Raw genomic sequence first — 25,586 nt, forward strand, 5'->3', positions numbered from 1 at the left:
AAAAAAATAAATAAATCATTTATTTCAGTCTTTAAATTGAGAATACTATTAGAAATGTCTCAATTTCAAAACACTGACTATGAAATTTGGATAATAAACTAAATTATCCCACTTGGTAAAGGAAAATTATATAAAATTTCTTAAAACTAATTAAACCAATGCTTTATTATTCCAGAATGAATTCATCACCTCTAGCAATTATTTTCAGAAAAATAAAATTGTACTTAAAACCACAGCTTAAATTAAGTGATCAGTTGCACGGAGACATAAGCAAGAACACATCATTTTCAATGAATCTACAAACTGAGACTTCAGTGTCATTGTGAATAGTGTAAGTTTTTACACTGTCCTCTGTCACTGTTTTTTTCAGTGTCTTAGGCTGAAAGAGAGGCCAGACAGTTCTGCTTGTTTAGTGATTAAGTCCAAACAATTTAATATATATTTCTGTCCGGATTACTTGCAATCATTTTTTAAAGTAACACAATAGACTAGAAAAAAAAATGTTTTTTACTTCACTCTTAAAAAAAAAATCCTCTGAGCCAGGTGTGGTGGCACATGCCTTTAATCCGAGCACTTGGAAGGCAGAGGTAGGAGGATCGCCATGAGTTCGAGGCTACCCTGAGACTACAGAGTGAATTCCAGGTCAGCCTGGACTAGAGTGAGACCCTACCCAAAAAACAAAAACAAAACAAATATCCTCTATGATGTCCTAGTGAGAACTCACTAAGCTCTGCCAGGCTGGGTATGACACCTGGTACCCCGGTGTGCTCCACCTTCCCATAGGGATTGACATATCAACTATCTGCCACAAACCTAGATTCCTAAAGCAGGGCCGCCACCCCCATGGCTCCAGCCACATAGTCATGTTGGCACTGAGAACTGCTTTGAGCAATGCTTCACATGACCTCTGAGAAGGGCGTGGGATTGCCAGGTTTCTCTTGGAATTCAAAAATGCCTTGCATGGCTTTTCAGAGTTCACTGTAGGGCCCTGGGGTCCATTGGCTGGTGGTGTGGGAACCACAGGAGTAGGGGACAGGTGAGTTTGCACATCTCAGGGGTGTGTCAGTTGCTGCTTTTGCCTAGTGTGACCCCGGTCATCTGACAATGGACAGTGAGCACCTGGTTCTGTACTCAGATCCTTCAAAGCCACAAACAAGTCATGTTGTCCAGTTCACAGTGTGGAATGAGCTTGGCATCTGGTCACAAGCCTGGCTGGGACTAGTGGATAACCTATGTCTACATGGAGGTCAATGTCTCAAGATTCACTTCCACTCCAACAACCCTCCTGGGTCCCTGAGCTGAGGTGGTGGACAGAGCCAGCAGTGTGGGGCCTCACTGTGTGGTGCATAGTGGCTCTCCGTGTCCTGGTCTCAGACGGGTGATCACAGCCTTTTTTGTGCACTGCCTCTCTTTTCCAGGAGCCTGAAGCATCTCTTTGCACAAGTGGGGACTCCACCCTGTGGCCCTAAGGAAATCCCAACATAACAAATTGTGCTATCACCTGAGGCCACACAGACCACATTCCTGTACTCACACGTGCCCAAGCACAGCCTATGTATGCCGAAATCATGTGGGGGTTCTAAGGTGAAGAGTCAGCCCCGGGCAACTGGGGCCGGTGGTCAGTCATCTGGCGTGTACACAGCATGGTGTATAGCCTACGACCTCCAAGCCCATTCCCAGTTCTGCATTTGAGGAATAAGGCCCTTCCTGCCCAGCAAGAGTCCAGCTGTCAGTTCAACCCCATAGTTGCAGGCCAACACAGCAAGTGCCTTGCCCCATGATCCCATATCTAGCAAAGGCTCCTTGGATTATAGCAGGCCAGCCTTTCTCACTGTCCTGCTGAATTCAGATGAATGGTAGATAATGTCCCTCTGTGAGGTGCCCAGAACCCGAGTGCTGCTCTAAGTTACAGTTCTTTGACATCTCAAATCAAGTTGAGTCCTCCCGGGTGCCAGATGGTGTTGGTTGCTCTGTCCCCATGTGATCTCTGCATATGTCTTCCTGCTGCCCATTGAGGAGGAGCCTCACAAGGTGCAGGACCTCATGTCAACGGCAGGAACAGGCAAATCACGTGTGGGAAGGTGAGTCTTTTTGGCTAATTAAAACAAAAACCCCAAAGAAAGAATTTATCTGGAAATGTTATTGTAAATGTTCCATTCTCAAATTTACTTAAAATTTATGTTTTTGAAATTGATATTGAACTTATAGCATATAGACTGGCTTTGGTTTTTAAGTTACTTGTTTTTGTTTATAGCATGTCTTAATGAAATTGAATAATTATCCTTGAAATGTTACTTTAAATACAGTTTTATTGTCTGCAAGTAGATACTACAGGAAATGTGGTCCCTTTAGAATAATAACTTATTGACTTTTTAACTTCCCTTATTATAATTATTATTAATATATAATTATAATTACTATGTTATTTCCCTTAGCAAGTGGGTCATGGCGTCTTTATCCAAATTTTACAGCATTTTGAAATTACGACTGCATTTCCATTCATATCTTTAGTCTGGAAGACTACACTAATTTATTATCATTATTTTAAGTAGGAATTTCAAATTCTAAAATGAAAGACTTCCCTTTTGTCCCTTCTGGTTTCAAACTTATCTTCCTATTTGCCAATCAGAGACCACGTCCTTCCTCGGCCACAGATGGTCGGTGGCTGTCCCAACACAGAGAAGCCCACCTCTGCAGTGCTCACAGGTGAGCATCACTGTCACACCCCACCGAGACACGCCAGCTCCACGTGCAGCCCCGTGGGCACAGCTCCTCCTCTGCCCCACTTTCATGAGCCATCCGTTTCACAGGCGGCAACACCAGCATCCCATTGCTATAGTTTGCATCTATTTGAGGAGAGCCGTGTGGCCATTTCCGTGCACTAAGAAATGGTCTTTCTCCCATTTGGCTGGCACAGATGTTTTGTGGTACACTGTGGTCACTAGGGTGGTACAGACCCACTTGGTAAAGTGAGGCATTGGTAAGTCAGTATGTGGCCTAGGTAGGCCTTCCACTCACCCATTTCTGAAAGCAGGCACACATGTGCTCCACGTACCGCCCTTCAGGAGAGAGGAGACACATTTGTAGGGGCTGAGACAACTGGTCGGGAACAAGAAACAAAACCAGTGTCTCAGTCACTGCTTTCTAGTCACAAGATTCTAATAATCCAGCTCAAAAATTCTTTCTTCTCTCACTAATTTATTTTTTTTCAAAAATCACCTAAATTGAACAATTAAATGAGAGCACTTTATAAATAATAAATTGCTACTCAGATTTTAATGATCTTGACACAGCCTTAGTAGCTACTTACCATAAACATACTCAGTTCCATCTCCAAACACAGGTTTGCCAAGTATCCTCCAGGGTCTGTCTCAACATCTCCTTGAGTGCGCCTGAGTCACGGAAGCTCTTTGCAGAAACTGGGACTAGCCTGTCATGCCCTGAGTGGGGGACAGGATTTTTGACACCACCCACCCAGTGATGTGTGTCACCCTGGGGCTGAGAGACGACTGCCCTGGCACATGTCCGGGTCTGAGTCTGGGACCATGAGCAGAGCCTGGAGCAACCAGTCCCCCAAACAGAGCTGAGCTCCACTCAGACTCACCTCACCACACTGCCTGTCACAGCCTGACATCCGGCTTCCCCGCAGGAAGTCCTCCCAGGGACGGTTCACAGGTACACAGGGTGGGCGCAGGTCCCAGTGACTTCCCCTGATCTCTGTGGCCTTCCCTGATCCCCACTCCTCATCTAGGCCAGACCAGAGGATCCTATTCACTGGCGTGCGGTCCTGTCACACAATTGCGGCCCTCCACATCTCCCTGCCTTATGATCGTGGGTGTCCTCCAGGAAACAGTGAGCCCTGTCCAGCTGAGCTTAGAGTTTCTGGGCACCTGCTAACAAGCTGGCTATAACGTGAGATCACAGAAAAAGCTGGACATGTGACCTGCTGAACAGTGAGTGTGACATTCCATGATTCTGAAGAGAAGCTCCCCCCCCCTCCACGTGCCCTGTTTGTGATTCTGAAGGGACCTTCATTTCCCTCCTAGGGCACACCTGTCACCTGAAGTCCCAGGTCCCACTTCACTCTGACTGCCAGGACACACACTCCCACTTCATGTGACCAGTCACAGAGGCCTGTTTGCTGACTCTGAGACCTTGTGGGGCACATATGATGGCACTGCTTTTGTCATTGCTGTTAGTATCTGGGATACCATGCACAGGTGAGGGGAAGCCCTTGCTGACAAGGTGACAGAGCAGGCGGTCCCTTGTCCCTGTCAACCTTCTCTATTCAGCTCAATCTGTAAACAAAGGACGGGTCTCCAGCTCCTCCACTCTGACAGAAGTTGGGGCTCTTCTTCCTACTGAAAGCTCCCCCTGGGGTCTGGATTACTAAAGTCTGAGGTTGCCAGTCTCCTTTCAGCCAAACATGCTCATCTGGGAGCCCTCTAGACTCTGCCACTGAGAAGCAAAGCATTGGCCAGCGCTTTGGATTTTTTTTTTCCAGCTATATCCTGATACCACTACTATCTAGTGTAGGTTAAAAAAAATACTTACAGGGCATATCTGCTTGTGAATTCCTACCCAACTCCTGTGAAATTGGGGTCAGGCCTCACTGTGTATGCCTCTCCTTCCAAGCAGTGTGTAGGCCTGCCTGACTCAGAGTGCCACCTCCAAGGATTCTCTCTTGTTAGCATTTCCGGGGTGCTGGGAGAGAAAACAATGTCTGGGTGATGGCTCTTGTCAGTTTCCCCATTGTCAGGCCCAATCTCACGTTCCTCCACGCTCACAATATTTCCCCACTGGGAACACGCCTGACATTGCAATTTCTTAAAGCTTGCAGCTCTGCAGTGAATGCCTAATTCCTGAAACTGCAAAATCTAACAAAAGCTGATTTTTTCCCCCACTGATTTGACTGGCTGATGATTTCGAGGCTTTGCATGTGATGACCCGCTGCTCTTCCTTCACAAGCTGCATCTTTAAGGCTGTTCCGAAGTGGCCAAGGGCGATTGATGAAACCCTTGCATGCTGCCTGCAGGGCATTCGGAAAGACTCCAGTACAGCATTCTTGCCATAGACAAATGTCCCCTGTAGGTTACTGAGCAGCGGGATCCGGGCAAGCATTCTGGCCCCCGATTTTGAACTCAGAGTCTACTTTCTAGCTCAGTGTCCTGAGTCCACCCAGGGTGAACTGAGAATGTCAGTTTCAGGGAGTTATGTCATTAGAAACAGAACGGCTCTGTCCTTTTCGGTTGTTGGTGATGTTTTCCTCTTTGTAGGTGAGAGTTTTGGGGAAAATAAGGCAACCCTGGGCTTCTTATTTTTACTATCAAAATAGACCATCTTTGCCTTTGGACTTACATCCTTGGGTTATCATACTCCCTCCCCCACCCCATATTTGCCAAAATTCTGAGTGGTGGTGTCTCAGCCTAATTTCCCAACCTGTTCCTAAGGAAGGCGAATCTCCGCTTCCTTTCCTGGTCCCCTGACTTCCCTGCCACCCTTCTCCTCACACTCCAGGTCTCCACCCACAGGAAGGGGCTGTGGATTCTGCCCGTGGATTTCACTCACGTTGGGGCATCATTCTTCCCGGGTCGGGAACAGTGCTTCCTTCAGCAACCCAAGTAGATGAAGGGTTGTGAAGTGTTTACGAGAAGCTGGAGACCAATCTCTGATTTTATTTTATTTTTTGCTGCTTAAGGAATTGCGTTTCTAAAACGCAGCCTCTTGGACCGAGGCCTCTGCATATTCTCACTAAATCCACACCCAGGACGACCAAGGCTTGAGAAGTGCAAACATGTCCCCAGGACAGGACCGGGCCTGTGATGACGCCTAGTCACTGCCCAGCCCCAGGCCATCGCAATTCTGCCCGCCCAGGCAGCCCTGGGCCTGGCGGTGCAGTTCGGTTTGCTCCGCCTCTTCCAGGTCTCCGCAGACCCCTCTGGGCCACCCTGCCTTCCCTCCCCCTCTCTGCGCCCACTTGTTGCGGTCCCGCCTAGGACCTGCTTGTTGCACCAGGCCGATGGTAAAAGGGTTTGGCTTTGGTGGACCCCGGGTCAGGACTTTCTGCGGTCCTTAAATACAAAAACCCTGTCCTCGCCCGTCACGCTCGTCATCTTAATCCCCTCCAGGCCTGCGTGGATTCCAGAGAGGTGGGCGCCAGCACTGCACCGGTCACTCCAGCGGGGGACGCAGCGCTACAGGGCGCCCGAGAGAGCCGGACTTGTGCTTCCGACGGGGCGGGCCCGGCTGCGTCGACCGCGAGGGGAGCAGAGCCAGGCCCGGAGGCGGAGAGCAGAGGCGGGCGCAGAAACAAAGGGGGCCCGGCGGGGCGCCGAGGGAGTGCTGGGGCGCCGGAGTCAAAGGGGCGAGGGGAGAGTGGGGCGGCGGGGACAGGAGTGGACTCAGGGGGCGGTGGGGAGGAGGGACCCGCGCGGGGTCACGAGTGAGCGCGAGGCTAAGTTGGAGGAGAGCAGAGCAAGGGCCCAGGCCTGAGACCCCCCCGGACCTGGGGCGCAGGGTGCCGCCACCCGCGCACGGCTTCGCACGCTGCGGGGGCGGACGGAGCGGGGTCTCTGGGGCGCGGCGGGAGGGCACGACCTGGCCGGGGCAGGAGGAGGATGAGAAGGAGGCGAGGGCCCAAGCGGCTGGAGGGAGGGGTGCTGGGCGTCAGCGCCTCGCTGACCTCTGCGTGGGACTGGGTCCCCAGGCAGAGCCGGCTGTGCGCGCGGCAAGGCTGCCCAGGGAACTGGGGCGCTGTCGCCCCGGGGCCCCGCTCTCCGTACCTTCCCCATCTGCCCCAGCCTTTCAAGCCTGCCAAATAGTCACGCCAAGTGCGCTTTTCGCCTGAAGCTCCCCGGGAATATAACCTATGATTAGGATCCTGGAGCCCCGCGGACCCCGTGGCAGAAGCGGGATGAAGGCCCTGGGTTTGGGGTATTGGAACCCCAACCGGGCGGAGCACATTTCCCGATGCTCTCAAGACAAGCGACTTGGAGCGTGCGGCTCAAATTAACTGGAATTTTCCGCAGACAGAGCGGTGGTACCCAGTCTTTGTCGGGAATATGAAATGTGTGAATATGAGCGTTTTTCTCCCACACGCCTGATTTTAATAGACCTATCAGTCACAGTGCCGGCACATCTGCAGATCAGGCACGTTGCACTCGCAACTCTTTTTAAAAAATTAATTCGTTTCATCTGACTAGTGGTGGGTTTGAAGGCGGGTGTCTTAACAAAAACAATAACAAAAGGGGCCAATGAGATGTGGGGGGGGGGGCGGGAAAGGCCAAAACAAGGTCTAAAAGAAAGAGCGAAAGAGGGAGGAGAGAGAAAGAGAGGGAGAGAGAAAAAAGAAGAGAGTTGGGAAGAGAGACTAACTCAGTAACCACCTGGCCTAACAGTTCAGAGGGGGTCCTACACAGTGACCTTGCAGGTAAAAGTTAGGGGACCCCCAGGAAGTTAAGTTTTTCCAGGAACTCGTGCCACAGGTTTTTAAACAGATTGGCACTAATTCATAAGGATACCATTCTGTGCTTTGGAAATGAACTGTCAACATAATGAGGATTGTATAGTATTTCACTTTGAAACACTTGTGCAGGAATGGGATTCCGAGTTGAGTGAGATGTCTAAGGCCTCCTGGGAGATTCCCTCCAATAACTTGAACTGGAGGCAAACTGCCTGGGATGGGGCTTCAATCCTGAGACCACACTACAAATCCTCTCCCCTGTTGTTTTTAAATTAAGTCATTAAAGAATTTATCTTCGTCTTTCTTTCTCAGATTCTAATCAACAGGACCAAAAGGTGGCTTGGAGGCCTGGCACTGAGTATTCCAGTGGAATGAGGATGGAAATGCCAAACTCTTAAGTCTCTGCTCCCGAAAACAACCCGCCTCCTCGCCAGTTCCTGCAGGGATTAACTTTTTGTAGCCGGCTGTATTTAAAGTGCCCATGTTGCTAATATGTGTGATCAAGGCCACAGATAAACACAGAAGCCCAGGCACGACAGAGGTGAACATGACTCTTGGGTGTCTCCCACAGACGCGAATACAGGGGGATGAAATCTCCCTGCAAAGGTCTTCCCAAGAGCCTTCGGGTCTGCGCATTGCTGGGGCAAGTGAGGCCCGGGCTGCAGGAAGAAAAAGCACTGTATAGAATTTTCCAAAGCACCTCCCACAGGATTGCGTGTGATAATTCTTCCCACACTGTCTCTCCACACTGATCCCCTGGGTCATCTATGTGAAAACACTTCTAGAAACAACTGTTTACAAAAGATCAAATCCCTAGAAGAAAAAATAAATGAAGTAAAGGGAAGGGGGGAGCTTTTATTACCTTATTAGAAAGAGGTGGACATTTCCCTTGATTCTTCTTTTTTGCAATAGTTTTAAGGAACGAGGAATTTAAGCAAAATTATCAAAATAACTTTTTTTAAAAAATCACACTTGTCAATTGTCAGATTAGCATTATTCTGGACGCTATCGTCCCACCAAGCAGAAATCGGTTCTCGGTAAATTGACAGAACAGGCCCGCTCTAAATGGGTAGTCCATACTCATCATAAGAAAAGATTCTGAGGGGAAAAAATATGAGAGGGAGATGCTTAAGGCTGCTGAAGTTAAGCATATTTACCATTTGGATTTAAATGGCTTTTCCTTCAAAAAATAGAATTTCATCTTAATTTCATGATTAATTTCAAAACATATTTGCTACAGTATAACTTTTAAATGCAATATTTAATGCTGTCAGATTATTTGAAGACAAAGTTTTACAGAAAACTTTAAATTTCAGGAAAAAACTGCAATGTACCAATAAACACCTAGAAAAAATATAATTAAAAAATTTAAAGCATCAAACAACCTCGAGATCTTGTCAGGAATAATAAACATGGCATTTTGCGTTTACATCCGCTAGCAACTTCATCCCAGTTCACGCGGGGGAGGAGTGGATAATAGTGCGTGCGTGTGTGTGTGTGTGTGTGTGTGTGTGTAAACCGGCAAATTTATTTTGCACTTTCCCAGGGAAGACTGGAGGGAGGGGCTGGGCTGGACTCAATGGGGAAGAGGCTGTGGCTGGGATAGGAGCATAGGACTCAGCAGCGGTACATTTTGGTCCAGTGATTGCTTCCCTAAACCAAATTCAGATAAATTCCACGTGCAATTCTAATTTGCTGGGAATCCGAGGCACCCTGTCTCTGCGGTGGCCTTTGTCCCCCATCCCTGGCCTGGTCTTTCCGTGGCACTAGGCTTCCTCCATCAGACGAGGACCAGGCCGGCTCCAGCAGGTGGAGGGCACAGCCACAGGCAAAGCCCGCCAGTGGCAGCGCAGTTACAAAGCCAGACCAGGAGAAAATGCCTTTGTAACTAGTTCTCTTTCTGTATTAACACTTCAACTCTACAGAACAATCCATGAATTTTAACTTTCTTCCCTCCCACTGAGTAAACCTCGCAAAAACCGTACCGCGCGCTCCCTGGGGTTCCCTTCCTCTTGCATCCGACTGATAATTTCTTCTCCAAGAGATTACTAATTGTATTTTGAACTCATAAGGCATGCATATAAAATTAGCACGTTTCAATTTCATAGGGAAAACGGACTTTTTTTCTCTTAATGTGTTGATTCAAAATGATGCAACTTTAGGGGGATTTTTTTTCCATTTTAGATGAAAAGCATGTAAGGAAGAAACTATGTACACAATCTGACTCCCCTTCCCCGCACCGCAACGCCCCAAATAAAAATTTCACAATGCATTTACAAGAAATGATACAAAACCAAAAAAATGGAGATACTCAGGTACAGAAAGCTTTACAAAACCCAGAATACAACTCCACCGTCTGAGGGGAAGAGGGAGGGGAGAATCTCTTTGTATAAATTAACAAACCAACCCAAAGGAGCGGTAATAACTACAAAAACTTGTAAATGTTTGGATGTGTCTTACTACATTTTTAACCAGTGAGAACAGCTCGCGGTCGGTCGCTTGGCCTCGGGGGGGCAGACAAGCCGGCGGGGAGCGATGCCACGAGGAGAGTTAGGACGCCGCTGGGATACAAAAAAGTCGGCATCGCCTCGCTGGGTTCCGTCTTTGTCCCCCTCAGCAGAGAAAACGCTTTCGGCCTCCTCCGTGGACGATAAATACTGTACAAAAGGTCTCAAAAGAAAACACCACCGAAGTTCAGTCTTAAGACGCGAGCCTGGAGTGTGCGCCTCGGGAAGGGAGTCCCGGGAAGGGCAGGCGGAACAGAAGTCACCCGGCGGCTCCGTCTCCACGGTCTGCTTTTTGTCCTGTTTTGTTTTGATTTTTTTGTTTTTTACAAGCGAGTGGAAGTGTCCGTACCAAAGCCAGGCCGCGCTGGGCAGAGGCTGCCGCCTGGATTGCCGGGTGGCCGGCCGTGGAGAGGGTCGCGGCGCGCCCGGGTCCCCGCGGCGCTAGATGTGCGTCAGGGGTACCGTGCCGTTGACGCCCGCGCCCGCGCCCTGGTAGTGCTGCGGCAGCGAGTGCAGTCGACTCTGGGCCGCGGCCGCCGCAGCCGCCGCCGGGTCTCCGCCCTCGCCGGCCGGCAAGTACATGCTGATCATCTCGCGCAGGTCCCCGGGGCACGGCGCCCGCGAGTGCGCGGGGGCGGGAGGGCTGCCGCTGGGCTCCGACTTGACCAGCGAGCCGAGCGCGCCCAGGGCGCCCGACGACGCGGCCGCCGCCGCCGCCGCCGCGGCCACGGCCGAGTTCTGATGCGCTCCGCCCGCGGCGGCGGCGGCGGCGGCCGCGGCCCCGTACGGGAGGCCTCCGTAGCCCGAGGGCGACGCGCTCATATAGCCCTGCGAGTTGGAGATGGGGCTGTACTGCAGCGCGCCCATGTCGTAGCGGTGCATGGGCTGCGGGTTGTGCGGATGCGCGTGCGGGTGGTGCGGGTGCGGGTGCGCGGGGTGCGCGTGCGGGTGCGCGCCGCCCGCGCCCGGGTGTTGCCCGTAGGCCAGCTGAGCCTCCTGCATCATGGCCGCGGCGGCGGCCGCCGCCGCCACCGAACCGGGGTAGGCTCCGTTGGCCCAGCCGTTGACGTGAGCGTAGCCGCCGCCCGCCGCGCCGCCGGGGCTCTCCAGGCGCTGGCCCACGGCCGCCGCGCCGACGCCCACGCCCACGCCCATGGCCACGGCCGCGCCGCCGCCGCCCGCGCCCGCCGCCAGCAGCCCGCCGGCCAGCGAGTACTTGTCCTTCTTGAGCAGCGTCTTGGTCTTGCGGCGCGGCCGGTACTTGTAATCCGGGTGCTCCTTCATGTGCAGGGCGCGCAGGCGCTTGGCCTCGTCGATGAACGGCCGCTTCTCGGCCTCGGACATGACCTTCCACTCGGCGCCCAGGCGCTTGCTGATCTCCGAGTTGTGCATCTTGGGGTTCTCCTGGGCCATCTTGCGCCGCTGCCCGCGCGACCACACCATGAAGGCGTTCATGGGCCGCTTGACCCGGTCCTGGTTGGCCTTGGTGCCCCCGCCGCCCCCGCCGCCGCCTCCCCCGCCGCCGCCCCCACCCGCCCCGGCCGGGCCGGAGAGGTTCGTGGGCGCCGGGCCGCCGCCGGGCGAGTGCAGGTCGGTCTCCATCATCATACTGTACATCGGGGCGGTTCGCGGGTTCACCGGCACCGCAGAGAGAGGCCCTGGAGCATAGACGGCCGGGCGGGGCGGGAGGACGGAGAGGGGCTCGACCCGGTGACACTGGGGGTGGGGGTGCCTAGCGGGGAGAAGAAGAGGGTTGGATGGAGGCAACCACAACAAAAAAGGGCAAAAAACACACGCACTTAACGCCGGTCCAGCTCGCAGGTGCAAAGTTCCGCCTCGGGCACAAATCACTTGCCAAAGAGGTTGAAGGCCGGGGTGGTCGCCGCCGCCGCCGGCTCGGTCTCCGTGGAGCTGTGCAAACAGGTGCAGTCGTGGCCAAGTTGAGGCTCCACTTTGGGGGCCCGGAGTGTGGTCTCTGGGCCCGACGCGGGGTTCGCCGTCTCCTCTTGACCGGCAGCCGCAGGCTGGCTTCTTTCTCCGGTGCCGGCTCCTCAGCGGCCTCCAACTCAGGGGCCGCCAACTTCTAGCAGGGTTGGCGCGCCGCGTGCGCTGGGCATGTGCGGGTCCCAGGTGCCCGGGGTGGGGGTGCCCGGCGCCGAGGGGGGAGCGGAGGGGGGCTCGGAGGGGACGATCGCGGTTCGGCCCGGGAGGGGGTCAGGGACCACGGAAGGAGTGCGAGCGCGTGCAGAGAGCCCGGGAGCCGGGTCGCCTCCGTTCCCAGGACGGGCACTGCGCTGCCTGCTCGGGACCCGGCGCTCGGAGCTGAGGCGCACGCGGGGCCGGCGGCGCGCGGGGCCCAGCAGCCATACGCCGGGCCCGGGCTGCCATTAAATGAACGCGCCGCGGCCAATGGGAGCCGGCGGCGGCGGTGATTTGCATGGCGCGCTGGCGAGTGACGTGGGGAGGGAGTAGATCCACTGGGCGCGGGCGGCGGAGCGAGGAGGAGGAGGAGGAGAGGAAGGAGGGGGGGAACCATGGCAGGAAGGAGGGGGGGAAGGAGGCCCAGGAGGGGGTGTCATAGCCACACTGCTTCCTGAGCGCGCGCGCGCGCGGCGTCGGTGGCGGCGACGAACCCCGAGCTCGCCCCTTCGCCTCTCCCCGCCCGCGGGCTCTGAATGAAGAACGGGAGGGTTGAAAACCACGAGGAAGAAAGAATTGCTGGGAGGGGGGCGGGGAGGTGTGGATGCTACCCAGGGCCCTGTTTAAATGCGCTCATTGGAGACTCGGCTCCTCCTCTGTCCCCAGCCAGCCAACTCTCTGCGGGCTGGAAAGGGGGAAAGTTGGAGATGGAGGCCGCCCTTGGCTCCCTGCTCAGCCGGAGTGCAGGATAGGAAGGAGGCCGGGGAGGTCTTACGAGAGGCATTAACCGAAAAGCATCCCAAAGTCTCTCAACAAGGACCTCCATCCCTGACCTTCGCAGTCCAGAATTCGGGCAAAGGGTGGGGGGCGCTTTTGTGCGGCGCAAGGCTTGTAGCATCCTTTTGGTGTTTCCCTGAACTTTCTGTATTTTGGAGGCGGAGACTTTTAATGGCGCTAGGGTTATGGTCTGGTAGTATTCCCGGTTTAGCTTCCTCCCCGTGTATTTTTCAGGTCAAACCCAGCAAGATATACGTGGAATCTAGTTACTCCACACTTGGAAAGAGTTTGTTCAACTCGCAAAGGACGGTCTCGGCTATGCTTTTCTGAAGCGAATCTTCCAAAAGCTGTGTGCCTAAGAACTGTGGAAACCGCGGGAACTTCGCGGCGCGTCTGATCCCCATTTAACCAATCTAAAGGTGGTGCCCCATGACCAGGCAACAGATGCCCTTTCCCCACTTATGTAAAAGATAGGCTGGTCCTGAGATGATCAAAGCATCCACCTGGATGCTTTTGGAATCCTTAAAACCTCAACGTGTGTGTGATTGTGGGATGTACAGACGGTTTCAACCTAATCTCAAAACTCTTTGGGGCCCAGACTGACGTTTCCATAAGAAAGGCAGGAAAGTGGCCCAAAGAATTCTACCAGAAAACCTTTTGGGGCTCAGGGAGTGTTTCCATATATGTCCAGAGATGACGGTGCCTCGGAGGTCGGTGATGGGTAAAGCAGGCCCTAGCTAGGCGAACGCCTGCAAACCGCTCCTGTTGTAATCCAGAGGTTCTTACGATGCCACCGATATCAAGAATAACAGTAGGATCGAGGATGCCCTGGTATGATGGGCATCAAACATGTGACATCTTTTCTTCCTCCTATTAAAAATAATTTGAGGCTGTTGGTTTTCTGACCCTGTCGCTTTCTTCCCCCTACCATGTTGTAATTACCACCTTTACTTATTTATCTGTTTAGTTATTATTTTGGGTTGCTACAGTGCAGCAGCAAACTAATCCCGCTGCAGATTAAACTGCTTTCATTTCAGGTCATTCGGCATGTAATAGGAAACACATAAAATAATATATAATTACACTAGAAAGGAAACATCATTTCATATTTATTTTTGCTAAACATCTAGGCTGCAAACTTGGTTTCCAACTACCTTTCTTATTTCAGCAATCAAGTTTGGTAAATCTTTTGATTTGTTTCATGCACTACCTACAAATATCAGTTACATTGTGAATGAACAAAAACAGAACAAGAATATTGTTTTAGAATGCTATAGACCCATTTTCCTTTGATAATTTAGGAGGCGATGGGTGTGCAGAGAGATCCAGTGTGTTAGGAAAAGTCAGCAAGACTGAAATAAAGGAAATGGTTTACAAATTATAAACTATATTATCCACTTAGCAATTGAAAGATTTCTTTCCTGTGCTTTTCAATTTAGATTTTTAACTAAATAGCCAAAGACCCCCTGAAAATGCTTTGTATGAATCAAGCCTGGCACATTATTTTCCATATCAATGGAGCAATTTATTTTCTAAACACCCTGCACTCCAGTGCGCTTTGCAGGAATGCGTTATGCTTTGGGGAAACTTGGATAGCTGACTTTGAAATGGTCTCATTTCTTTCTACCACAGCCCTCAACATTGTTTCCAAATACGAGGTAACCCTTGTTTTCCAGAGCATCTAAATAAAGTAGCATCGCCTGCGACCACACTAATGCTTGTCATTCAGGACGCTTGCTTGCCATAAGCTCTTTTCAGTGATGACAAACTGTTTCGGACCCAAGCGGTGCACACCCTGTGGGTGCCCACCTGCAGAAGTATGGAATCAGAACTGCAGGTGTAACTTGTTGCCAAGTGATGGGAGATTGGCAGAGGCAGCCTGTGCCAGCTAGGCAGTGGAGGGGCACTGTGTGCCAGACCTCCTCAGCCTCCCATGTTGGGGGAGGGGAGAATCTTCCAAGCTGGCTGGAGCAACACTACATCAAAACTCCTGCTTCTCCGTGATGGCTTTGGGAAGCTTCCATTCTCCCTTCTTCTCGGTCCTCTGACCAATGACTCTTCAAGAAACGGTCTAAAGTCAATGTGATAAATGCCTCTGTCTGCACCTCCCTTTCCCCATCAGGTTGGCAGGACCCCCTTCCAGCCCAATACCTTCCCCAAAGCCAGATTCTTGAGGATTTGAAAGCTGAATATACTGTTTCCAAGGAATGCCATTAAAAGTCCAGAACCTAAGGCAAAAGATTAGTTTCACTGTTGACTAACCAAATTTGCTCCTTTGGCAACTCAGAGAGTTCATTGTGCTTCTGCTCCAAATGCCAAGGAGAAGATCAACTTGGAAATGTGGCTAAGGATGCTGTTTTCACTCAATCCGTGGTCATAATCCCCAGTGAAGACCCGAGTCCAACTCATCACTGGAGGAAATTGTGTGTGCATATATCTGCATATGTGAATATGCACACATGAAGTATGCAGGTGTATACGCGCATGTGATGTATTTAAGCAGATAACAAGAACCTTGAATTTTAAATACGTTGAGTGCTGGACTTTAGCTCCACAAACTCAAACTGCAGAGTTGGAATAATTAATACTTTCGGCTTTTGTCTCTTTACACCCATTGTTGCGCTCATGAGAAATCTGGGCAGCAGAGTGGGTTCCTCTTGTACTTTAGCAATCTTTCTGTGAAAGCTTGCGTTCAGTCATGCACACGCAGGCTTTCTGTACTCAGAGATGGACTCTAGCTCCAAGCAAGGAGTGAGAAGGACAGGCTGGGGTTCTTGGGACCAGTACAAGAGTAGGAATTTTTTCATGGTGAGTTGGGACAGCCCGTTCTGGTGGCATCTTCCTGTCCACCGCGGCCATGCTCAGACCACCGTCCCAGGCCTCCCCACACTTGAGTTCCTAGTGAGGCCCTCTGAGCACCGAGGCCACGTGGAGGCGCCTTTCTTGTGCTCCCAGGGGCAAAGCCTTCCAGGCTCTGATGTCCCCCTCAAAAAGCTGAGAGGACAAATCACTAACGAACTGCCAGTTTCTAGGCAGGGCTGTGAGCCAGAAAGAAGTAATACTTAGAAAGCGGAGGCCAAGGAAAACCGAGGCAGAGAAAAAGAGTAATGTAAATTTGAAGAGGCCTTGGAGGTCACCTCGGCCAACAGGAGGCGCAGGTCCAGGGTAAGGAGGGAGGAGAGCGCGTCTGGGAGGGGCCGCTGCGGGGCTGGCGGGGTGGCTGGGAACCGTGCGGCAGGAGGGGCGCGCGCGAAGGCTGCGCTTCCTTCCCAGGGACCGGCCGGGCCGCAGGAGGTGGAGGGGACTCGCGCCAACGCCCAGAGGCCCCAGGGCGCATCTGTGTCTGCGGGCCGCGATCGCCGTCTGCTGGCGGCCTCTACCCTCGCTGCCCTCGCGGAGCCACCTCCGGTTGTCGCCGCGGCCACCCGGGCGCCTCTCGCCCGCTCTGACAGTCTCACGCTGGAGGTGCTGAGCGGTGCGCATTTCGGTGTCTGCGTTCCAAAGCGCGCGCGCCTCTGAGCCGCTACTCTACCGAAGCTGATGTCTTTCCTATTTCCCAGACGCTCTGGGCAGGTGTTCTGAGTCCCAGTCCTGGCTAACTTTACCCACCCTTCGCAAACGAAGAGAAACAACAAACTTTGTTGTTGTTATTCCGCCGTGTGTTTGTTTCTGAAAGAGGGAGGAGGGACTCCAGACCGGGTAAAGGGAGGAGGGTGGTGGGGGAGAAGGAAGAGGATGATTGGCAAATGCCCCAGTCTTTAGGAACAGCCCCAGAGCCCCTTTCTCCAACCATCCTGAGTGTAAAAGCGCAGCATCCCTTCCTCTGACCCAAAACGAGCCTGGGTTGGCAGTCTGATCCTTAAGCGTCCGAGGAGTAAAGGGCACGAGTCAAAGCAGCCAGGCGCCCATCCCAGCGATGAGCCTGGCGGTCGGCACACCAGCCTGAGCGCAGCAGTGCGCGCGCGTGCCTGCCTGCTGGCTCTCTGGGTGGAAGCGTTCGGAGAATCTCTGGGAGCTTCGAGTAGCGGCTCACCCTGTGAGCAGTACTCACACATATAATTCAAATTTCACAGCTGACCTGCTCTGAAAACCTCAATCAGCTTCTAATTGAAGGGAAAACAAAATATTGCTTCCCTACAGCAGAGCTAACGATTTAATCATTATATCAGACATTATAGCTTTTAATTAGGCTAATGCTGATACTGTATGGAAGGAGATAATTCAACACAGTTCTTGATGAATTCTGTAATTGGGTTAACGGCGGAGCAGTCGGGGAGAGACGTCAATATTCAAGCTGCGTCTGTAGCCACCAGGTTTATGAATGAAAGAGCCGACAAGGGGAGGAAAAACTGGAACCCGAGGGGGCATGGCGCCCGGTCTGCACCGAGCTGCCTGAGCTCCGGGGGAGGCTGTCGCGACGCGAACGGGACGAGCCACCCAGTGCCACGCCTTGCGGTTCTCCAACCGTCCGCTGTATTCTTCTGTTGAAAACTTTGACCAGAATCTCTGCAGACCGACTTGCCACCTGGGCACGGGGTCACCGCACCGCATCCACCCAGCGCAAACCCATCCAGGTCGAGGGCCGGGCGGCGCTGCAGCTTCCGCGCGCTGTTCCGCCAGAGGCCTTTGAGGAGAAGAGCGCTTCCCAGGCTGTCACTCCTTGTCGGGAGCCCCTGGCTGGGTGGCCACTGCGACCCCGGTCCTCCCGCGCGCTGCGGACACTCTGGGTACTCCAGGCGCCTGTGGCGTCGCGCACTGCTGGAAGTCTTGCGCCCAAGCCAATGAGGAAAGGGAAGCTGGAGTAGAGACCCGACCTCGTGCCCATCGGCCTGGCCCCTTTGGCCTTCCTTGGCTGGGCTGCCGCTTGGCGCTGGATAGCAGATGAAGGTTAGCAATTAGATGATTTGGGCCGGCTTCCCTTCCTGCACAAGAGCCGAAAAACAAAAATCCGTTCTGACTGGCCTTGGGAAGGGAATTACGCCAGGGAGCATAGGTGGCCCTCGCCTCACTTTACGTTCCTCCTGTGGAGTAGGGCCTAGGTTGGAGGCGGCTTCAGGGCCAGAGTGCAGTCTTGCTGGGCCCAGCATTCTTCATACTTCTCCCAGCGCGCTGCGCTTCGCCAGGGCCGGGAACAGCTCCGCACCCTCCTGCCTCTAGATTTCCAGGACACTCAGAAGTTGTGCTCAGACCCTGGAATCACAGTCTGACCCCGGCAGAGGAGGCTCACAGGCCTGGGATTCGGAGGGGAAACACCTTTGTTTCTACAAGCTGGTTGCGCTCTGTAGAAAACCCCTGGAACCGCGCCCTCTGTGGCTATAACCCAAATGTTTTCAGGGCGTGATTTATATATACATATATATATATATATTTGCCACCGTTCTTAAATTTTCATCTTAGTCTTTTGTTTGACTACTTCAGCACAATATTTTCCTTTAAGATAAATATACTGTATTGTGATTCATCCTTGACTTATTTTGTCAGCAATTACTGCAAAATTAAATGGGTCACTGCTAAAGTTTTATCTACTCAAACCCCCATAATTAACAGTTTGAATACACCTTTTTACGTTGTGCAAAACTTGTAATTTTCCAATGCATGTTGTTTCTTCTGATAAAGAATGCTGGTGTTAGATGTGATGAGAAGCCCTCCTCCCAGCTGAGAGGCGCTGGGCTCCTTTCTAAGACGCTCTGCAGCGTGTGCATAAGATCAAACTTTCTGAAAGGGGAGCATCCTAACGACGCAAGTTACAATTTGTAGGATGTGAACATAGAGAATGTCTGAATCAGCTACACTGCCAAGGAAAACCTACATTCTTGGGCTTGCTGGTTGGCACCCAGGGGTGATTTATATAATATATAATGCGAGGTTTCACATTCTAGGCATGGTAATGTTCAAGAACTAGTGTTTCCGGCCTATCTAGTAACCCACCAAGCCCAAGTCAGTCCATGATCAGGGCTGCATGTAAGAAAGAGCTGCACTTGGGAGTAAACAAGGTCCTTTCTCACATTCTCTCTCATTAGCCCCCAAATAGAAAGGGTCTTGCTCACAAGAGGAGACAAGTCATGAGGCATTTCTATATGAAAAGGAATAAAGTGAAATCAAAGACGCTTTTCCTTACAAGCCATCCCTGTTATTGCAAATTAGATTAGCCATACAGGCTTCAATATAAACATGACACGCGGTTCACGCGAGTGAGAGCACATCCACTCCAATCTTGCCTTTCATCGAAGCGGTGCACATAAATCACATCTTGTCCTTTAATACACTTTCCAATGAGATTAAAACATCACTCTGACACAATTTCAAGCCCTTTCAGTCATGTGGGTTGCTTACTTCAGAAAGCAATGAACAGGGAAAGTGGGTCGGCTGAGATCTTGAGGCTGTGGGAAGGGGCTTTACTGCCCTGCACGCAGAGCTAATGGAGAGCCCCTTGGCCCCATTTGAACGACATTCATCTTCCCTGGTAGAGACAGAAACCAGCTGGCCCACTAGAGCAAATCAGATTTCCCTGGAGTTGGATGGAGGCCTGTTGACTGAATACCTGTGTACAGGAGTCTTTGGGGTTGGCAACCTCTGGACAAGAGGAATGGAGAAAAATCTAGCTCACCCTCCCAGGGCCCAGAGGCCCCTCACCCCAGAGGACAGCAAACTTTTTGGGAAGGTGATCAATGTAAATGAGAGAAAGAGAGAGATGGGGGGGGGAGGGAGGGAGGGAGAGGAGGGAGGGAGGGAGGGAGGGAGGGGGAGGGAGAGAGGGAGGGAGAGAGGAAGTAGATGGCTTTTGAACCTTGCATTTAGGAAAAGGTAAAACGAGGTTTCTATGCTTCTCCCTGCCTTCAGAAACTCAATCTTTCCCTTCATGGACTGACTACTCCTGGACCAGGCATTAGCTCTGGGAGTACCAGGGACCCAGCAGGCAGCAAGAGATGGATATTTGGGTTCTAGGGAAGGACCTCTATGGGTTCTGGTGCTTTAGCAGTCAAAAATTGTGGTTGGTGTTCCAAATACCCAGGCAGATATATACCTCCAGAGTTCAGTCTGGTTACAACCTGCCTTCCAGGTGTTGCTAGCCTCTGTCATCGCTTAGAGAGAGCCACACCTGCAGGTCTCCCTCACAGACCTGTGGTCTCCAGAGTTCAAGATCTCCCTGTAGAGAGGTGGGGCAACTAGCCCAGATGCCCAGGGTGGGGGCTGTAGGGAAGAGGTCCCTCATTTTCACCCCAGACTCACCCACAGATATCTGGCTCCATCATTTACTAGGCCCGGAACAGAAGGCCACCTGAAGGACTTCTGCTCCTACCCACTGGGCATGGAAGAGTACCCTGTTCCCAATCCTTGCTCCAATAGAACCACCCATCAGGCTCCACCCCAGTCAGGGGGTCAGAGATGAGACAAGGGAAGAGAACCAGGCTGAGGGGAAAGAAAAGACAGAAGAGGCTTGAGAACCAAAATCTCTTGTGGATCCTGAGTTTGGTCTCCATCAGTACTCAGAGCCAAGTTTGTCTGGGGCCTCCAGCCCTCCCCCCTCACTTTCTCCTCTACAACTGGCATCACAGGACCTCGGGTGGGTAACTGCCTTAACCCTGGTGAGAGCCAAGCCGGACTTCTTCCTTCAGCACAGACAGCCCAGGCTGCCTGAGCAATCCCAGCTGCATAGGCAGGCGCTCCTGGGAATCCTTTGAACCAACTGGGGGTTGCCAAGAGTGCATCTCCCCTTCAACTCCCGCCTTTCACAAAGGCGCATCCAAACGACAGCCTCTCTGCACTGCAGGAAATCGATGCCACAAAGCGGGCTTTTAATGGGTTAATTGACTGGCGGCCGCTATCGCGTTCAAACACCTGTTTCCTGCCAGTGGAGGCGGCCAGCCTGGTCCCTGCCCAAGTCGATGCTTCTTGGCCTGCCCCGCCTTAGCCATCGACTCCAGGCCACACCGAAAATCCATTTCACCTCTGAAACTCCCTGACCTGTCCTTTCCATGGGTTTCTGGAACCTGGTGAAAGACACCCAGAGAGCTAGGGGCGCATTGCTGTGTAGCAGGAAGCTAAACCCTGTAATTTCGCTGGAGGAGGGAGGACACCACCCCGGAGCTGGGCGTCCCGGGTGGGGAGGGGAGCGACCGGCTCAGCTTTGCAATACTCTGGACCGGATTTTGGGCGTCCTCCCCTCGCCTGCTGGACGGGCCCACCAGCCTAGTGGCTCCGGAACAAGCATCCGGTCCGAAGGAGCTTGGTAGCATCAAGGGCTCGCGGCTCATTGACTTTCTTTCTTTCTCTCCCCCCCCCCCCTTTTTCTTCTGGTAACAGAATTAATGCAGTCAGAGCTGTCGGTCAGTCAAAGTTAAATTGATTCTTTGCCCGAGACACCTCTCACTAAATGGCATTCGCTTCAACATGTTAATTTTTAGAACGTAATTTCCACCCGCGGGTTTAGTTCTTGGCTCTGCCTGGCATGTGTGGCGAGAGCCTCCAGACTGGCAGAGGCAGGGCCCGGGCCTGGGGCGGGGCCGTGGCCCGAGTAGATGGGAGCCGCCACCCACTGAACTGTGCCCCCCCTGTGGCCGCGGGCTCGACCTTCCTCCACCTCCCCCCAAAAGGGCGACTTAGGAACAAACAGCCTCTGTCCATTGGGCAGCGGCCAATCCAAAAAACCCTGGGGTGGTGGTGGTAGTTGGTGGTGGGGGGGGGGGAGTGAACGCATAGATAAGAAAACAGCAAATGTACCCACGAGTCCTCGCGTGGCCGTCCTCGCTTGCTCTCCACGGAAGATGGAAAGCTACCGAGCCACCTCGCGCTCCCTCGTGAAAAGTGCCCGTGGGGACACGCGCTCCTCCCCAGCGTCTCTCGGAATTCCTTCCCCCCTGCCCGGTGGGCCAAGTCCCCTCGCGAGTTCGGGACACACTTACAGTTACTTCCTCCTCCAGCTCAGCAGGTCCCCCGAGCCCGTGGCGCCCTGCGCGCGCCGGCACCTCCCAGAGTCCCCGGCTCGCTCTGGGGGCCACGGGGACCCGCCCGCTACGCTGGCCGAGCGCGCGCCGCCGTCCGCGGACCCCGGCCCGGGCCCCGGCTCCCGGCAGCGCCAGCCCCGGCAGCTGTGCCCGCGCCACGCGCACGCACACTCACGCGCACTCGCGGCTCAGCGCACAAACTCCCAGACACACACGCGCGCACACACACGCGCGCACACACTGTAGGCGAGAGACAAGAAAATGAAATTTATTACTGATAGCAAGACTTTGCAGACAATTTCAAGTTGTTGTTTCTCTCTGGGCAAAAAAGAAAAAGGAGAAAAAAAAAAAAAAAGGAGGGATCCCGCCACATAATGAAGAGCCTTTTGTGTGGCGCCGAACAATACCAAACAAGTATTCTAATAAATAGCCACTTTTTTGTTCCTCCTCGGCGGTGAATAGAATGGAGCCGTTGGTTCGCGAGCAGCTGGGACGCCGTCGGCCGCGGGGAGGTGGAGCCGCCGCTCGCCTTCCTCGTCCCCGCCGCGCCCCATTCGCTCGCGTCCGCCGCCGCCCCGCCCGCCCGCCCGCCCGCCCGGTTCCGCTCGCCGGCCCGGGGCCCGGCTCCCGCCCGGCCTGGGAGGTTCGGGAACCCGCACCCCTCTCGGACCGCAGGGACCTGACACCTTTCCCCAACCCTTCCGTCCCAGCGCCGCCGAAGTCACCCTTCCTCCCCCTCCCCCCGCCGGTTGTCTGTCACTCGTCATCCCCCGGCCGCCGACTTTCGCCTGGAACCGCACCCCCGGGCCTTCCCTACCTCTGGGTGGGAGGACGACCCCCGCCCGCATCCTGAGTCAGCGGGCCCTTCCCAGGGTTTAGTCCGCCCCCCCCTCCGGTCCTCGCCCCGGGATCTCCGCTCCGCGGGCGGCTCGAGCTTTGTTGCCTCGCCGGAGGGGACTCCTTGGCGGAGGGCGCCGCACCAGGCCTGCCCCCCGCTCCCGGGAGCAGCTCGGGCTGGGTCTTCATCATCATTATTATTACTATTTTTCCTGCCACCCTCTCAATTCATCCCGCCCCCCCCCCCCCAACGACTAATGACAACTGCGGAAGGAAAGGCAGTGGCTCGGGATGAGTGTGTGGACACAAAGCTCTCCAGGTAAAGAAAAAGTCGCCCGGACCCGCGGCCCGCTTTGGGATGCGCGCGGCGGGTGGGAGCCGGGCGGGGTGGCGCGGGCGGAGACGCCGCCCGGCGACGCGGACCCTCGCGGCGCGCTGTCACTCCCGCCGCACTCAGACCTCCGCGGGGGCCGAAGTGCGGCCCCCGGCCCTCGGCGCGGCAGGCAGGACGCGCACGCTCGGGTCAGGCGTCGAGGAGAAAAGCGCTTCCGAGAAGGCGCTGGGCTGCAGCTGCGCACCCTTCGCCCGGGACTCTCTCTCTCTCTCTCTCTCTCTCTCTCTCTCTCTCTCTCTCTCCTCCCCTCCCCCGCGGTCCTCAAGCACGTTGAAGTCAGCACCTTGCACTTAAAACCGACACCCTTCCTTGGAGACTCATTGGAATGTTTTAAAAGCAAACTGTTCTTTTTTGAGCAATGAACCCACGCTCTGTCCATACTCCCTCACGCCCCGAGACATTTACTAAAATAATAATAATAATAATAATAATAAAACCGACACAAGCACAGCATATGTGACGACACTAAGCGCTCGCCCACTCCACGCTCGGGCTGCTAGGCGCGTGTTCTTATCTGCACATCTCTCTTGGACAAACGTTTGCTATTTCTCTCCCTTGGCGCAGCGGCAGCCTTCGGCAGATCCTTGTCTGGCTCTGCTGTCGGAGACAAAAACCCCACATGACTCTCACCCGAGGATCTTTAATCTAGAGAAGACCTATGCCACCGGTAAATTATTTCTGAATCGGACTGAGCTATTTAGAAGTGCCATAGAGGTAGTGTGCTCGCCAAAGAATGACAGGTTGAGTAGGCACACCTCCCCCCCCGCCCCCCGTCCCGACCCCTCGCGCGCTGCCATCCCCAAAAGGCACGTCGGTTTGTCAGAGGGAAAATAAAGCAGGTACGTCTCTTTCCTTGGGGAGTCACTGCTTTTTTTTTTTTCCCACCTAATTTTGTAAAACTGTATACCTTCCGAGTCTAAGGCAATTTAGCTCAGTAATTCGAAATTCAGTAATAACAGGAAGAGGTGACTTGGTCCTTAACATTTTTTAAAATCCGGGTTTGTGCAGGAATCTTATGGCGGGAAATGCGGAGAGAGACACGTTAGAGTTGGACCCGTTCCAGCAGGAGCCCTGAAAGCTCCGTTCCTTTTGTATGGAAAATGGAAACATTTTGGAATCCAGACTTAAAACTTTGACTTATATTTTACGTGCTAAATCACTGAAAGATTGGGTAACAGTGTATAAAGCCTCAGAACCTGCAAATATTTGAATGGTTTTTGTAAGCCGAGCAGCTGCCAGTCAGCTGGCTTTGACAGGCTGCCACAGCCTTGTCACTTAATAGTGGGTGTTAGCCTAAGTGCAAAACACTCTGGCAAACAGATGTCAAACCCGTATCAATGGGGGTTGTGAAGTGGAGTTTTCACCCACATCATGGAGTTGGTGTGCACACGGGTCCTCCCGCAGGGAAGGTGCCAACTCCAAGAAGTCCCGGCCTGGCTCGGGGCACGCAGGTGCAACCTTGGGAGTCTGTCAAAGCGAGGGCGAAGCGGGACGGGGAGGATGGTCGAATGTGAATGTCCCCACCCCAAAGCCTTCTCGGTTTTTAGCCGCTCCCTACCCAAAGGCCGGGGCTGCTGGGGGGGGGGGGGGGCTGACGCTGGGGCCCAGCGGACCTTAGGCGCACTCCCTCCTCCAGAACAAGCCTCTCCTTGGCCCAGCGACTTCAGCAGTGAGTCTGGGGGCAGTGGGGAGGACGTTGAAAGGTTTTAGGTCAACACAGAGCCAGCCCCATATCTCGCGTACCCCAAGGAGGCCCAGAGCCTTGCGCTAAGCTTGGCCGCACCTCTCTAGACTCAGGCTGCAGTCAGCGGGGAGAGAAGACGGGGTCCAGAGGCGCGGAGTTCTCCCTGGGGCTCCGCAGAGGGCCCAAAACAGCATAGTTGTTGAGACACCCAGAGGCAGGCCCGCGGTTCCGCTCTCCCAAGCAAGGGCCCCTCCACGCCAAAGGTCCACAGGGCCCGGGTCCGGAAGCAGGACTGGCGCCCTTAAGCATAGAAAAGCAGCTGTGGGCACGTCAGGTCTTTGTATTTCAGGATTTGGGCGTGGCTGCTGGGTGAGGCGTCCATTCCCCTCAGGACAAGAATGCGTGGAACGAAAAGCGCAAGAAATGGGTTGTTTTGAAGTAAGAACAGAGCTTTCATCGAAGTCTTCCCAGATTTTCATCTCTTGGTGATGCCGGACTTGTACACCAAATACGAATGCCATCCCATCCCTTTTGCCCGTCAGCGATGGTTAGCTTTCCATGGCATTTGACTTCGTACTTGATGCACACGTCAATTTCCTGTGTCGCCATCCAGGCACTTCATTTATGGAACTTAAACTTGAAGCTGGAAGGTAAAAAGAATCATAATAAAGACTATAGCTTTGAAAGGCAAATGTGTCCTTAAGATTTTCTGGAGAAAATCTCTGGAGAAGCATTCCTTCCTGAGAAATATTTTATAAAACGGCCATGAGCCTTCGGAGGTAGTGTCTACCTTACAGTAAACAGGTCAGCCCTTGTCAGGTAGCCTTGGCCAGCCTGAGCC

The 25,586-nt window shown here is 53.4% G+C and overlaps 1 protein-coding gene and 2 long non-coding RNA genes across 3 annotated transcripts in view; all 3 read right to left on the reverse strand.

The window, feature by feature from the left end:
• Window positions 1-1,960: 1,960 nt before the first annotated feature.
• Window positions 1,961-21,832, reverse strand: LOC123459344. Its single transcript, XR_006636236.1, has 5 exons — window positions 21,789-21,832; window positions 4,555-4,704; window positions 3,311-3,440; window positions 3,019-3,099; window positions 1,961-2,095 (listed from the first exon to the last, which is right to left on the reverse strand). It is a non-coding gene; the product is annotated as an uncharacterized LOC123459344 (long non-coding RNA).
• Sox1 (SRY-box transcription factor 1) lies at window positions 8,298-12,291 on the reverse strand. The gene has a single exon (XM_045145458.1). The coding sequence runs from the start codon at window positions 11,584-11,586 to the stop codon at window positions 10,411-10,413; it is 1,176 nt and encodes a 391-aa protein (XP_045001393.1). The 5' UTR covers window positions 11,587-12,291; the 3' UTR covers window positions 8,298-10,410.
• A 2,822-nt stretch (window positions 21,833-24,654) lies between the features above and the next one.
• The window catches only part of LOC123459345, a 263,274-nt gene continuing 262,342 nt past the window's right edge, over window positions 24,655-25,586 (reverse strand). Inside the window, exon 3 of the long non-coding RNA XR_006636237.1 lies at window positions 24,655-25,388. This is a non-coding gene — a long non-coding RNA (uncharacterized LOC123459345). The remainder of the gene's footprint in view (window positions 25,389-25,586) is intronic.

Source organism: Jaculus jaculus, chromosome 3, assembly GCF_020740685.1.
Source record: "Jaculus jaculus isolate mJacJac1 chromosome 3, mJacJac1.mat.Y.cur, whole genome shotgun sequence".
NCBI lineage: Eukaryota > Metazoa > Chordata > Mammalia > Rodentia > Dipodidae > Jaculus > Jaculus jaculus.